At 41.1% G+C, this 16,005-nt stretch overlaps 1 protein-coding gene across 2 annotated transcripts in view; it reads left to right on the top strand.

Annotated features, from left to right (window-relative positions):
• Nucleotides 1-12,861, top strand: part of LOC138203202 (guanine nucleotide-binding protein G(olf) subunit alpha) — a 44,173-nt gene extending 31,312 nt beyond the window's left edge. Inside the window, exons 6-12 of one of the 2 annotated variants that reach the window (XM_069157929.1) lie at nucleotides 7,272-7,326; nucleotides 7,444-7,517; nucleotides 8,894-8,952; nucleotides 9,224-9,344; nucleotides 9,910-10,040; nucleotides 10,132-10,199; nucleotides 11,903-12,861. In XM_069157929.1, the coding sequence (XP_069014030.1) occupies nucleotides 7,272-7,326; nucleotides 7,444-7,517; nucleotides 8,894-8,952; nucleotides 9,224-9,344; nucleotides 9,910-10,040; nucleotides 10,132-10,199; nucleotides 11,903-12,049 (655 nt within the window). In that variant the 3' untranslated portion in view covers nucleotides 12,050-12,861. The remainder of the gene's footprint in view (nucleotides 1-7,271; nucleotides 7,327-7,443; nucleotides 7,518-8,893; nucleotides 8,953-9,223; nucleotides 9,345-9,909; nucleotides 10,041-10,131; nucleotides 10,200-11,902) is intronic. The other variant, XM_069157930.1, reaches the window with a different exon arrangement.
• The last annotated feature ends 3,144 nt before the right edge of the window (nucleotides 12,862-16,005 follow it).

Raw genomic sequence — 16,005 nt, 5'->3', positions numbered from 1 at the left:
CACCCATGTCCATCAGGTTGTGTCAGAAGTCAGCGACTTTGTCTCTCTCTTCACATGCTTACATTCCTCCTCTTTACTGAAAACGGGACTTATTTTTAGTTTTGTGCTTGAGACGGTGGCCCTCTGAAATAATCTGTCTTCATAAGCCTAAATTTGATTTGCCCTCCCACCAAACACGCAGGCACACATAAAGTGACACATACAGTGCAGAAAGCTAGCACAGAGCATGGTTCTGCTTTGTGTTGATGTATGGGAGAGTCTGGGAATGGGAGGATACAAGTGCAGCCTGGCTTAGGAAGAGACAGGGGGATAGGGAGAGAGAGGGAGGGAGACAGAGGGAGAGAGAGGTAGGGAGAGAGGGAGAGACTGAGGCAGAGAGGGAGAGAGAGGAGTGGTATGGACCGACTGGGGTTGCCATGGGAACCCAGCTGCTAAAACCAGGCAGGGTCAGTGTGGAAAAGAGGCTGTGTGCAGCAGGAGCGAAGGGATGCCACCCGGAGGACAGTTTGGGAACTACGCAAACAGCAACACTCATAGAGAGGCCTGTGAGCAGCTCGAGTTCCGGTTCCATCCTGAGAAGCTGCATGTTTAACATCTTAAGAATAACAACAACAACAACAACAACAACTAAAAAAAGCCAATGAACTCGTCTAGTGGACTGTCTTTCCTCCTGTGTAGTTATATGGCTGATTTCAGGTGATTCAGCATTTACAGCTTAGCTCAGGCTTATGAAACCTGCTCCGATACTGTAGATTCCCCTGTCTGATATTAGTCATTGGTTATTGACTTTTGATTAGGGGAAAAGAGGAAAAGCTCATTTTCACTGGGTCACCGGTTGACTTGCGAGCGGAACAACTAATTTGACATGGAGGGTTGCTGTTGTTTACAGGCGAGGGAACTGAAACCTGCTCGATATTGTTGATTAGACTATTTTTACATGCTTTTCTATTTTTGGCGCAGACTAATTCAGCAGCTGACAGATAGCGTATCGACGTTGGGCTTCAATATTACTGTATTTAGAAAAAAAAACATAAGTCGATTTCACAGTGAGAACTGGATTTGGGAGCTCCACACGGGACACGGTTCAGGCCTGCTGGAGCTCCCAATTTTTCGGAGGGATGAGTCTATTTTAAACGGAAAGTATTGTAATGGTCCACGTAGACACTGAGCAGAGACAAAAGGGCACTACAATGTATTTTACATTTTTATACAACACCTTTCAAAACCACGACTTGATGCGGGCCCTGGAAGGCGAATTGGCGGCCTTGAGATAAAGCAGGCACTTTTGTTTACACAAGATTTGGTTTGACTTTCAGGAGTGTCTCCGTTCTTGCTCCTATATTTAGGAAGTACCCACTGAGCCGTTGATGGATTTGTCGAGTTTCAGATCCATCTCCCGAACTGCGCAGTGTTCCTGTTTGGATGGATGGAGTTGAACCCCGGGCTCAGATCTTTCCACCAGGTGACGAGGATGCTGCACAGAGCTCCACCTTCACTGTGTCCCGCTGCACGTGGCTCTGTGTGCTGTACCAGCTCAATACATCTGACAGTCCGTGTTATGCGATGGGCTGCGTAGTGCTGCCGGTTTTGTTAGGATACTGGGTGTGTTTTGTAAGAGGAGACGGATGAAGCGTGAAGGGAGAGTTCTCAAGTTAAACAATTAGATTACAATATACTATGTACTAGATTACAGATTAGACTTTTAGGAATGAGCTGAGCAGAGCTGAAGCGATTTATATAAAAAAGACAATCAACTACCCGTTATAGTCATTTATCAAGCAAATTACATCACCGAACATTATTTCAACCCTCTAACATCAAAATCTGCTGCTCATGTCTGTTTTGTTTTTTTTTAGATTTGAGATTTTTTTTATTATTTTTTTTTTTTTTACATTTGATATTTTGTCTTTTTTTTTTAATTATTTAAAAAAATATATTTTTTTTACTGTTAGTCAGACAAAAGTAAAACTATGCATAAGTAATCTTGTGTTCTGGGAGATTATAAAATATGTTTTTTTTTTTAACATTTTCTACCCTAAATCATGATGTGGCAAAATTATCAGACTATTTATTAATAATGAAACTACATGTTAGTTGCATCCATAAATACACAATTCAAAATGGTTACTAATGTTGATTTGTTTTTAAAATGTATTTAATTTCTGCTATTTTTAGTAATAAGCAGTCTTGGCTGTGACAGATAGTGTGCTCTGTACGGACTTGTTATTTCTGCAAGTCTTGAAGTTTGAAGTACCTTCGTTGACTTTTTATTCCATTTTATTTTAGCCGTAGTAAATATTTCTGCTTATACTCCATCTGTTCTCCTTTTTATTTTAAATATATGTCACAGAATATTCCCTGAAATTGTTCCCTTGATCTCGACCGCTTGAAATACAGCTCAGCAGCAGTAAATATGGAACACAGAGAAAGTATTCCCACCTATAAACATTTGAAATAAAAGCTTAATATCTATAAACAGAGTGATGCTGCTGCTGCCGTGTCCAGCAGTGAGTTTTACAGCGCTGTCACCAGTTTGGTTGGAGACTAAAGTGAAAGTCCATTATGCTGGCCTGAGCGGCTCAAAATATGGAAACTATTGATCGGATCCTCTGCACTGCTAATTAAAGATGGTCCGCTATTTGTAAAAAGTCAACCCAATTATCAAATGAGCACATGAGGCTCAGTGCTGCTGATTGGTCTGAAGGTTTGCAGTCGTTGGCGTGAACTTTTTTCCCCCAGCTGTTATTCCTGTGGTATTCTTACAGCCTTTCGACGTGTTTAAGTGGCTCTTTGTTTTTCTGCACATGTGCACTTTTGATACATACAATTTGTCTTGGCGCAAATATGAATTTTTGAGCTAAATTGTGACTGTTTGGTTCAGTTCTTCTCCGGATAATGCGTTTGTAGCGCTATTTGTATTTAGGTGTCTTTGTTTATTTCGGTGTCGTGGCTCTTTGAAGGCAACGTAATGGTACCAGAGCTTGTTCCGGTGCTGTAGTTCTGGAGGAAGACGACGTGGAGCTGGGTGACCCATGTTCCTCCGGTATGAAGCGTTTTAATATCCTCCACCACCACCACCACCACCACCATCTTCATCTTCCCTCTGCCCCCTTTTTCTGCTCAATGGGCAGCACCATGTGACCCGGACCATGTGGGGGCTGAGGCCCGAGGCCCAGCATCAACTGTCCCTCATATTGCCCTGTGTGTGTGTGTGTGTGTGTGTGTGTGTGTGTTCATGCTTGTGTCTGTGTTTTATGGAAAGATGAAGCAAATACAGCAAGACCAGGCCAAGTCAAGTGATACTGTCCATAACAAAACCTATACATAGCAACACAGACTGGCCCGCAGGACGAGTACAGTGTGTTTAAGCTAAATACAAGAGCCAACCCAACCCCGAAGACAGAAAGAGAAGGCCTGTTATAGACAAGATAGTAGTGATTTTTTATTATTATTATTATTTTTTTTTTATGAACCTGCCAATTCAGAACAAACTGTCATGCAACAGCAAAAGGCCTCTTTTATAAGAGGGGTCACTGTGCGAGGATGAAAGAAATAAATGAGAAATTACAGCTCACGTAATGTGGTTTGATAGTTGTGAGCAGATTTTTAAAAATAGTAAAAACAAATTTATGAATACCAAAGTACACGTTGCCTCGTACGTACTGTACACAAATGCTAAAAACAAAGTGGAAGACTGGTGGCTTGTGATCCCACACTTTCGACAAAGTGACCACATCACACGAAACGACGTCTGATGCCAACGCAGAATAGTTCTGGGGAGGAAATTGAAGAAAGCGGCACAAACCACAGATTTCCCTGGACCTTAAACGCAGCTGTCTATTTGTGGCGCTCTACCAGAACAGCCGTACAGTCTCTGAAAACTGCACCCAAACCTTTTGATAAGGCATTATGAAGACGGCCACTTGGTAATCAATGTTATCTTTTTCTGCAATTTTCCTGGATCCAGGACCCTTGTCTTTTTTTTTTTTTCTTCTTGCTTGGTACGGAGACTATATTTGGATCTCCAGTGCTCTACCAATAGAACTTCTGTCACATGGCAGTCACAAAGCTCTCAGTAATTATAACCTAGCTAGGTTTCTGCAAAGAAGGCTGACTAAAAATACTCCCATATTGTTGCAGTGTTTGAGGCAAAAGCTGGAGGTGTTTTTGTGTTGGTTTTTTTTTTAGGTTTTTGTCTGTTTTTGTGTGTGAATATGTTTTTGCTCAGGGGAGACGAGTCTGTGTGTGATACTCAGCTGTATGTTGTGTCTCTGTCAAATGCAGTGTAGTTTAATGGGTTTGCGGGTTGCGTTTCCAGAAAATCACTAATTGGTAAATAGATAGTTAATTTGTGGGATTTGATGAATGTGCTTCATGTTGTAGGACTCCACAGACGAGTCACCGAAGCACATCAGGTCGTCTCGGGTTTTGCCTTTTTCGTTCTGTATTTCAAGAGTATGATAATAGTTTATTTTTATGCCACGAGTTTTAAAATCACACTTTTTGTTCGTTTAGCTGAAATTGAACTCAATTATTCGGGTGAGAGAAATTTAAGCTGGAACTATTTTGGTGATTTAAGTGATCGCTCAATAATTTTATTTTCCAACAAAAATGACCAAAATCCTCTAATGTGGGATTTTTCTGTTTTTTGTTTTTTGAACCTGAAAGTGAGTCTAGATATCTTTAGATTTTGCCTGACATAACAAGCAATTTCATTGCATTACTTTTTAGGACATGTTTTCTGACATTTTATAGATGAAAAGGTCAATTTTGAAAAAAAAAAAAAAAATCAGCTGACTAGCCAATTGGATAAATGGAATCTTTTTTTAGTTTCAGTCCGAATCTAATGAACTTTTTAGACATTTTTTATGTGTTTTCTACTTTATGAAACATCTTTGGAAACCTGCATTGTTTACACACCTGGTACTGTAACGTTCTTCATGTTTTATCTATGTTTGGCTGCCTTTTAGACCACCACCATGTCTAATGCATTATTGCCCTCTATAGTCAGCACAAAAGAGTTATCTGTCTTCATAAGTTGCTGATAGGGCAGTGGTTGCCACCCTGGATGTTTGGAAGGGAGTTAATGAGATAATAGCCTGAGTACGAGATCAGAAAAAAAACACCTACTATTATTTCTTACTTTTCTCCAATCTTTGCTTCTGTCTTGTGAAATAATGTTTAGTTCCTTTTTGAGGGGTCACTATTGCAGAAAAGGGTTGCAAACCACTGCATCTGCTCCGCAGAGCCACTACTGACCACTGTCGGCGTCTCGGGTCTGTGGGCAGGTTGATGTTCAGGATACATTTGAGATCCCGCAATTTTCTGATGCCGTTTCAGGCACAGTGGTGCTGTGTGATCGACCTGTTTGTCGTCATTTGTTGACATTATTAAAGCCAAGTAATTTATTAAGTAGTTGATAATATATTAAATAGATTAATAAAACTGTGTATATAGTAAAAACAGGAATTCTTGTTATGAAACTCAACACGGCGTTTCTTCTTGAATGATGTTGCCGTGAATTTTGAATACTCAGAATTCGATGACCCTTCTCCTTACCTCTGCACTGTCTTCCGTCTGGTGCCCCAGTGGGTGCGTTTACTGTACATGTACATGAAATTAGTGCGAGAAAGTCGAGTGCTCTCTCAGAAATAGCCCCACTTCTCCTTTTGTGCGGCAGAAATAGTCAGTGTGATGAAAACATTGTTGTCAGAGCACATGAGCAGCATCTCTGTTATCTAATGGTTCATAATAGAGCATTCATTCTCGGATATTTAATTCGAGCTTGGGTGTGTGCGCGAGGTGAGCTACTTTTATGGTAGAAGTGAAAATGAACTGACGGCCGTCCCCACGACTGAAACGTACTGAAAGCAGAAACCCTGAGTGCTGATCGTCTGTGCGTCAGGTCGCCTTTATCTCATAGTAATATATACACTGTACTATTCTAATGTAGTTTGTATGTTGTTGTCAGGTCAATAGTGTGGCTGTTACCTCGAGTCTCCTTCAGTACTGACTTAAATTAGGAATAATACAGGCTAACAGCATTTTATTTTTCTTTGGGTAATTGTGATTAGATAGATTAAAATCCAAAGTATTATGTTCAATTGTCTTAATATTTCCAACCAATAGTACCAAAGAAAACTTTAACCAACAAATTTCTGTCACTTTGCTGAATAAATGTGTAACACAATTAAACAAATGCTTGTATTTGTACATATACTTTAATCAAGATACTTGTAGTACTTGTATTTTTTTTTTTATGAATCAACAGGTCATATCAACTGTCTTTGACAGAGAGCAGTTTTTGCCTTCTTAATGTGACTTTTAAGGGTATTTAGGTCTCTTTTTAAGTGTAATACATTTGCATTTTGTGCAAACATATTTGTACTGCTGGTGTTTTCAGGAGCATTTTTGCTTTGGGTCCCTGAGTTAGTTAATTTCTAACCCTGTTTCTGAGAGAATCACTACACCTTGAAAGAAGCAGTTTCATATTTTGTCAGATGTATGTATCATAAAGTACCTTGTACCTTTATTTACTGTAAAGTGTGATTTCCACAGCAGTGGAGTTATGGGCCTTTTTTCTTTTAAAGTCTATATGTGATATGGTCCGTGGACCGGCCTTTTTCACGGTGTGATCCAGATCATCCGGGGGCCGTGTGACCGTGTGTCCCCAGCCTCGGTGTCCTGAGCCGGCCTGCTGTGCTGCAGAGAGGCCCAGCTGCTGCTGCTGCTGCTGCTGCTGCCGCTGTAAATGCTCTCTCAGTAGTGAAGAGACAGCAACAGCAAGCTGTCTAACCTCCACAATAACCGCCTTATGTAATCACTCTGGCTAGAGACAGACCAAAATAGCCCAGACTGAGCAGGCCTGCCCTCTTGTGGCAAGCAGCCGCCTTAACACCGGCCTGCCAGGCCTCTACAGGGAGTCAGACATGGCGGCCGCCTCTTGCAGCATTCATTGTAGCTCACATGAATATCTACATACTGTGCTTGTTTTGCAGAGGTGTTGCACATTCGTGGTTTGTGGCTGATCAGATTGGTGACTGCGCTGCAGTTAATGTTTGCTTTTGCTTTAGCATGACAGTGAGATCAACTGCTTATGATCTGGTTGTGTTTATTGTAGAATCAGTATTTATGGAGACAAATGTCATTTATTACCTAGTTTTCCTCTGTAGTAATATTCTCTTTTGTATATAGCTGGCTTTTTCCGCAGCCTATAGAAATGATTGGACCTCACTATGGAAACTAACTCTGTTCTGTTTGTCTCGTTGCAGTTTCCTGGACAGAATTGACTCTGTAAGACAGAGCGACTACACACCAACGGACCAGGTCAGTTCTCTAATTCCTAAAGTGTGTAAATCACCTCCAAAACTTTGCTTGTTGCATCTTTTTTTTAATTTTTTTTTTTACCTGAACTGGATTTCTCCCCGTGTCCATGATTCACAGGACCTGCTACGCTGCCGAGTGTTAACTTCAGGGATTTTCGAGACGAGGTTCCAAGTCGACAAAGTGAACTTTCAGTAAGTTTCTACTTAACTCAGCATCGTGGGGACGCATCTGTACATGTATCTGTGGCTTGATCGTGATAGATTATCCTTATTTTCTGCCTCCTCTGGCAACTAACTAGCTTGTTAACAGCTTAAAATAAACCATATAAATAGTGTACCACCCCACACCCCCCCGCCCAAAAAAATATACTCTGAAGAAATCTCTTTCTATAGCTTTTGATTTTATAGTTAATTAAAAAAAATTAAACATTTTTCCAGACCTAGAAAAAAAAAATTGTAATGGTTGTTTTAGAGATAATATATATATATATATATATAAAGACTGCATGCAAATAAATTTGATTAACATGCTTCCAGCTCATTCTGTCCCTTGAAGTGTTATGTCACGTCCTCTTCCGATATTACGCTCTTTTTATAGTTTTCCAAACTTGTCACCCAAACCTCAAAAGAAGACTCTCCAGACATTGTACAATTTTCCAGTAATTTTCTTTTTTTTTCTTCCAAGAAACATTTGACAGTGCCTCCTTTTTGCATCGGTGTTGTACTAACAATCGCTCTTGGGTGACTATATTTACCTCCTGGCCTCGTGTTAGGAGCCTGAAATGTCATAAGTTTGCTCTTCCGAAAACGGCAACGTGTCCGAAAAAACCCCCCCGAAAAAACAAAAAAAAAAAAAACGCTGAACCCCCCCCCCAACCCGCTCGGCCGCTGGAAGCTGAGGTGGAGAAGCATGTCATCTGAAAGGCAAAATTAATCGCATGTTGTTGGCCACTGTGATTACTGAGCCTGTTGAAAGTTACTTACTGTCAGTTATAAGAGCAGCTGATAAAGGTTAGAGTAAATGTTTCGTAACTGCCTTGATGATGTCAGATGCGATGACCCATTTCCGCAGTCGCAGACACAACAGTCTTATTCTACCATGTGAAACGGGCCTTTGTATTGCATTATATCATCCTGAATGATTGATAAAAAGCTCTGGGTCATGACTCCCCTTTGGGTGTGCATTTGTCATTATTCAGCTTTGATGACTTCCAAACATCCAGCTTGGGTCACACAAGCTACCGACTGTACAAATAATGCCATTCTTCATACCATTTACTCATTAATTGATTATTCATGCATCCACAGTTGTCCCATCAAGATCTAGGAGACCAGAGATCAGGAGCACAAAGTGGCTTAAGATAGAAAACTTTTTTTTTTCTGTGACTCACTAAAGAATTAAATCTTTATATGGATATATGACCAAAGGAGTCCGGTACAATATGTACCTGACGCCCCTCGGTCCCGTCCCACTCGAGGTGTGAGCTCTTCGGCCACTAGAGGGCGGCGGCGAGCGCGTTGTTGTGCCTGAGTCTGACCCAGTATATATATTTTTTTCTCCTCCACAGCATGTTTGATGTTGGGGGCCAGAGAGATGAAAGGAGAAAATGGATCCAGTGCTTTAACGGTGAGACTTTGAGCCTTTCTCCTCCCGTTTTCCTTCAAAATAAACTCCCTGTACATCGCTGACCGGCAGCACACTCTCCTCCTCCTCCGCACGCATGCACACGCGCACACACACACACACACACACACACACACACACACCGTCCGACTTCAGGTGTCTCGTGTCGGCTCCGGCATCGCTTCACCTCTCATTTTCGTTTTATACTTTTAACACGCGTGTGCTGTCAGAGAGCCGCCCTGATGTAGTTCCCTCTCCTGTCCTGTCCTTCCAGACGTCACTGCTATTATCTTTGTGGTGGCCAGCAGCAGCTACAACATGGTAATAAGGGAAGACAATAACACCAACCGGCTACGGGAAGCCCTGGACCTCTTCCGCAGTATTTGGAACAACAGGCGAGTTGGAACCTCCGAAAGCAGAGATGTTCTGGGTTACTACTGCACGAGTTAGAGTCCAATATTAACCCAACCCACATTTTACCGTTAACATTTAAATGGAAAATCAGGTATCTCATTAGTCTAGGTGCCGTTCTGTTTTGTCCTTTTTAACTATTGGTCAGGATAACGCTTGTAATTGCAAGCATAACTGCAGAAGCTTGAGGCGTGAGGTCGAGAAGCACGAGCCAATTCCAGCTTTTTCTAAACACTCAATAAAAATGAAAATTTAAAATTTGGAAAAGCTAGAGCAAGAAAATAAACAAACAACACCCAAAATCCTAAAGACAAAACTCCCATCAAGTAACAAATTGCAACAATTAAATCTGGGAAAAATCATTTAGTCAATTTTGATGCTCTCGACAATTCAGTTCAGTTTCAGTGCAAATTCACCATGTAGCACAATATCAATGTCAAGAAAAATTTAGAACAGAAAAGTGCCAATAATCACGATAAAACTGAAAACCCTGCTGGAAGTTGCTGACGCAGCTCCTTTGACGGTGTTTGTCGTTTTTTTTTTTTTCAGATGGTTACGCACTATATCGGTCATATTATTCCTGAACAAGCAGGACATGCTGGCTGAGAAAGTATTAGCTGGAAAATCCAAAATTGAAGACTACTTCCCAGAATATGCTCGCTACACCATACCAAATGAAGGTACGGCCGGGACATTCATTTACAAATACACTTTTAAGAGGTTTTTTTTTTGTCTCTTACCGTATTAACGAGGAATCTGTTGTTGTTTCAGCAATTCCTGAACCCGGTGAGGACCCGAGAGTGACGAGAGCCAAGTTCTTCATCCGAGACGAGTTTCTTGTAAGTGCACAGACGCGTGTTTGGACCGTTTTGAAGAGCGATGAAAGGAATAAGTGTCCGAACATGAATAGAGTCATGTTGTTGAATCATAACTCTGAAAGCTGTGTGTCCTGTATTATGTTGCCTTGAACCTGATGAACCCTTCCTGCTGCTGCAGACCTCTTCATGAGGACGAGCTGTCTGCAGATCAGCACCATCTCAACCGCTGGTACTGGTGCCGTCCGCGGTTGGAATAGAAATTTGATGTTTTTAATAATTACATACAATTGCATTATTTTGACACAAATAGCTTTGTGTGGAGCCTCTTCAGTGGATAGAGTCACCATTTAGGAGTTTGTTGTTACTTTAACATGGCAGGCAGAGTTTAAAAAAAAAAAATTTGTAATATTGTAATGACGGGAAACCAAAATGAACTGAAAATGCTAGGTTTTTATTTAGAGAACTGGCCGACTGCCACCACAGCTTCTACGTGTTGATACGGTTTCAGTGGTCACAAACAAACTTTTACACTCAAATAGCATTAACATTCACATTATTACTTTATCTGTAGCACTTTTAGCAATGCAGCAGTAACCTAAAGCCTTCAGTTAAGAAAAGGAAGAGTTCTGTCTTTGCTCTGTTGAGTGTGTCCTAATGTTTCTTTTATATCAGAATCATAACGACACCAGTTATTTATCTTAATAACAACCGACATCGGGATCATTTTGTCTAATATGAACCAAATGTGTTTTTAAAATTTTTTTTTTTATGGCGTCTTCCTGACAGGTGTTACTACATTTGTGGTCGTGTTCGCTGTTCTAAGACTCAACAAATCAGTGAACTCAGTTCCTTGTAATGACAGTAGACTTGAATGTCATACATTTTTTTTGCCAAAATTGTCTCCAGTTTCCTGGTGAAAATACCTGAGACTACAACTGCATTTGTCGCTGCTCTTTTCAAAGGTACTTTTAGGAGGAACTGTAGCACTAAAACAACATGGCCGTGAACGGATGGACGGATGTATCCACGGATGCGTGACAGGCTGTTCCCAATTGACAGACTTCGTATATAAAAGTTTTAAAAAGTTTAAAACCTCATGGCTGATTTCCTTTGCGGTCAAAGGAAATCAGCCATGAGGCTTAATGTGTGTTTGTACCCTCGATCCTTTTTAAAAACACAGAAGGCTGCTGGAGACGATCTCCCATCACAAGATCTCTACTGCAGTAGGAGATGGCAGATCAGACAAGAAAGTGTCAAGCAAGCGTGACAAAAACACCAACGGACAAAAACTTCAAACATTTGCGCAACTACAAATTATTTAACGGCCATTTATTAACCATACGAGTACGATTACATTTTTAATATCCGCGATCGATGTGAAGCTTCAGTCTGGGCAGATGTGATCCAGATGTTTTGTGTAAATGAAGGGCTCGGACGACTCGCAGTTTAAGCTACAGGAACAGGAAGTGTTGGATTTTACGTACGTACAGGCGACATTCAAAGAGCTTTTATTGTGAAAATAACGTTAAAAAAAAAAAAAAAAAAAGGAAGCGAAATCTGCAGGAAAAGTGACGAGAGCGGCGCTGCCGAAGGAACGTCCGGGTGGAGAACGGCCAACGGAGGAGTTCGGACCGGCTCTCTGCGGTCGGCCCGAACAGCTGATGTGACGTGTCTCATCTCTCTCTCCCCCCCCTCTCTCCCTCCCTCCCCCCCCCGCCCCACAGCGGATCAGCACTGCGAGTGGCGACGGCAGACACTACTGCTACCCCCACTTCACCTGCGCCGTGGACACAGAGAACATCCGGCGGGTGTTCAACGACTGCCGGGACATCATCCAGAGAATGCACCTGCGGCAGTACGAGCTCTTGTGATGGGAGATCGTCTCCGGCAGCCTTCTGTGTTTTTTTTTTTCTCCACCATTCTGCATCCTTGACGAACCCTTCCTCCTCCTCCTCCTCCTCCTCCTCCCTTCCTCCTCACCCCCTCGCCCCCCTCGCCCTCCACTCCCAACCCCCCCAAAAAGAAACCATCAACGACCCCCCCCCTCCTCCGACCGCCCCTCCTGTCGAGGACTATGAAGTACTACTGAAGTGTGTCAAATCCTCTTCCTCTTTTTAACTTCTTAGCTTTTTGTACTTCTTTATTTTTTTTTAATTTTTTTCTGTCTCTCTCTGAGACCGATTCATCCCCACTTCGCCGATGTAAAAGGAAGGTTGGGGAACAAAGTTGTTGCGTGCCGCTTCTTTTTCTTCTTTTTTTAATCCTTCCTTTTGAGAATGCCTTGATTTTTTTTTTTTTTCATTCCACTAAGCCTTGGGCTACCTCCTTATTTTATTTTATTTTTTTGCCCCTTGGTGTCCTTCTGTTTTTTTTTGGCTTTGTCATTGGACCTGGACTGGTGGGTGTGGATACATGAAACACACCTACAGGACCTCAGTGTAGAGGCACAGTGTGTGTGTGTGTGTGTGTGTGTGTGTGTGTGTGTGTGTGTGTGTGTGTGTGTGTGTGTGTGTGTTGATGAAGACGAGCAGGAATGCCATGTGAGCGAGTGTTTATGTTTGTGTGTCACCTGCTGGTTAAAGCTGGCATCACCACCATGACCTTTGCCCCCTTCTTTTTTTTTTTTTCTTTTTTTTTTTTTGCCCCCTCCTACCTGCTTCTTCTCTCCGAGGGGGAGGGAGGGGGGGGGGGGGGGAGAGGAGCGAGTGGATGAAGAGATAAATGCACTTTGCATCAGGTTCCTTAATGACTTTTTTTTTTTTGTCTTTTTTTTTTGTCGTTGTTGTTGTTTTGTTTTGTTTTTCTCCAGAGGAAGCATACACACAATGTAGCATCACAATATTTATTACCCTGTCACGATGTTAGCTTGCCGAGCTGCAGGGTGGACCGAGCAGCCGAGAGACGTGTGGAGCGAGAGATTTAAAAAGATACTGCGACATGAAGACGGATTTTACATGAAGGAAAAGGGACTGAGCTCTCTGCACCTTAGCCCTGCTGCCTCCACGGACTCGGACCTGCGTCCCCCCCCCCCCCCCGCCCCCCCGCCCCCTGCCCTTGCCCCCCCCACCCCACCACCACCACCACACACACAAACCATCCTTTTAGCTTAGAGATACTGAAGGGGAGGAGGGTGGGAGGGAGGGGGACGGGAGAGAAAAATGTATTGTTCCTTTTTTTTTGTTTTTGTTTTTTTTCTTCTTCTTTCTTTATTTTTTTTTTCTTTTTTTGTTTTTGTTAACTTGTACACTGTGCAAGGTTGAATTATCCTGTACAGACTGTAAAATGTAATATTATTTTGTACAACTTAATTGAAAGAAAAACAAATCTACTTGTAGATCTTTGTGCCTTGATTATGGCTGTACCTGTAAATGAGCTCAGATGTAAGTATGTTTTCGACTGCGCTGTACAGCTTGATGTCAAACTCTATCGGCAGCGAAAGACTGCGGGTAGGGGACTTTCTCTGTAGAGTTTAGTTTTTTCTGGTTTATAAAAAAAAAAAAAAGGAAATGCTGTTTAGTAAAAAATAAAAAATAGGGAAAAAATCCTAAAAACCTGTATACATTATGCAAATTAACCACTTACCTGCAGTGAAGACCAGATGTTGCAGCGCCATGCCTTTTTTGTTTTATTTTTTGTTTTATTTTTTCCTCCTTTTATTATATTATTATTATTATTATTATAAAAAAAAAACATTTTTTTTTTTTTTTTTTTGAATTTCACAGCTTTAAACAAACATTGGAAATCCATTGAAAGTGTCCAAATTGCAACCTGGTGTTGTTTTAATAGGAACCAACGTTTTTTCGATATGAAGTGTGTCTGAGGTCTGTACTGATGTGCGTGCCTGTGCGCATGTGTACATAAAACAAACATAGACTCACAGACGCATTGTGTGTGTGTGTGTGTGTGTGCGTGCGTGCGTGCGCGTGTGTGTGAGGGCGAAGTGCGTGTTGTGTGTAAAATTTTATAAATGTATGTACATGTAAATTTATAGGTCTATATAAATATATATGTACAATTATACATGTTTAATTATGTGTGTGCCTAGGTGTACATACCTATGTATGTATACGGTAAATATGTATACATACACACATAGGAAAGCATGTTTAGAATGGAGATGAATAAATGAGAGCGTGCAATATTAGTAATTCTTTGGTCCTTTGGAGCCATACCCGATGGCACAGGCACTATGAATGTGTGAGCAGCACCCAACAAGACAAGCTCTTCTCCTTGTACAAACAGCATCAGCCTTTTTCTTCTGCTACAGTACACGTCTATCCCCAAAAGAGAGTGAACTGACTGGAGGTGCAAAAACCTTGTTTGGCCTGGGAGGATGATTAAATGACATTTTTATTTTCTTTAAATAAAGAGGCACATTAGAGGACTTTGCTTTATTTCCATCTTGGTGTCCAGTTGTGTCCAGATTTGTTGCACAAAGAGGTTTTTTTTTTTTTTTTTTTTTTTTAATTTTTTTTGTGAGGATGCAGAGATGTTCATGTCCTGATGATTACGATCCAGTTTCTTTATCCAGATTTGAAAGGCCCGACACACCAGCTCAGGCGTTGATTGGTTGATCAGACCTCAGACCAGTTTTCACGGGTATAAAAGCTCAGGTGTTAACGACACAACCAATGACGGCTGAGTTCTGTTTTTAGCTGCGTTGGTTTGATTTCCTGGGACACTTGAACGCAACGCAGCCATTATTAATGTGACTTAAGTAACCCGTGTGTTTTGCTCTGTGGCAACTGTGAAGTCAACATGTCCGCTGCAAACGAGGCAAAATGAGGTAACGTGTGACTTTACAAATGTTTGTACAAAATAAGAGTGATTTAGAGAAAGTAGGGATTATACTGAGGGAAAAATAGCTCAACTGTTGGGGGGGGAAATCTCTTTTCAGGTGCCATGAAGTGGGACTTTAATCACATATTTTCCTGAGCGTATTTCTCCTATTAAACAGATATTTTTGACTCGTCAGAGCAGAAAAAGCACACGTGTTACTAAAAAGCGTCTCAGTCGGCCGCAACATTGAGTCCGCGGGCAAGTGAGGCATCGTAGATTTGTGTTTTCTTCACTGACGGGTCAAAATGTCATTTTTCACATTCAAAGAGCTCACGGGTGCTTTTAGTTTCTGAAAAGTTAAGTTTGTGTGTAAACAACACTTCAGGGAAACACTTGATTTCTGAGCTGCTGTAGTTACAAAACAAAATTCTGCTTGCCTTAGGTGGCATTTTTAAGTTAATATCCTATTAGTTTTAATACCTGCAAAAACAATATATAAAGATTACTGTATAATACCGTCTACGATTAGTATAGAAAGTTGATATTTTATGATAAAGGTGTAATTTTTGGGTGGAGGAGTGACAGATGAGACGTAATCAACCAAAACGACCCGCAAAACAAATATTCATTACAATTTTGGACATAATGAGGGAATATGTTTGAATGATGGTGCCAAATTTAGCCCATAATGCAGTGAATGTCTTACTGTTTTCTACCTTCAGCTAAATATCAAAATCAAAATTATTTTTCTGATTTCTTCTTCTGATATTTTGGTCACAAAGAGGATTAGAAGTGGGTGAAAACTGATTAATTGATTCATCATTTAACGCAACTATCAAGCAAAATTGTTCACCCTTCTCCAAATGTGAGGATTTGCTGCTTCTCTCTGTTTCATACAGTTTTAAATTAATTAAACTATTTCAGGACGACTTTGAGCTCCGAGAAGTTTTTAGAGGCTTTTGAAAGTTTTAAAGACTCAAAAATGATTCAATTAATCAAAACAGTTAACAGATTAACAGATAGTAAAGACGGTTGTTAGTTGCAGATC

This window comes from Embiotoca jacksoni, unplaced genomic scaffold, assembly GCF_022577435.1.
Source record: "Embiotoca jacksoni isolate LCO1_2020_lvr unplaced genomic scaffold, fEmbJac1.0.p SCAF_22, whole genome shotgun sequence".
In the NCBI taxonomy this organism is placed as follows: Eukaryota; Metazoa; Chordata; class Actinopteri; family Embiotocidae; genus Embiotoca; species Embiotoca jacksoni.
Note: the sequence above shows the minus strand (reverse complement) of the source record. Positions and strands in the feature narration are given on the sequence as shown.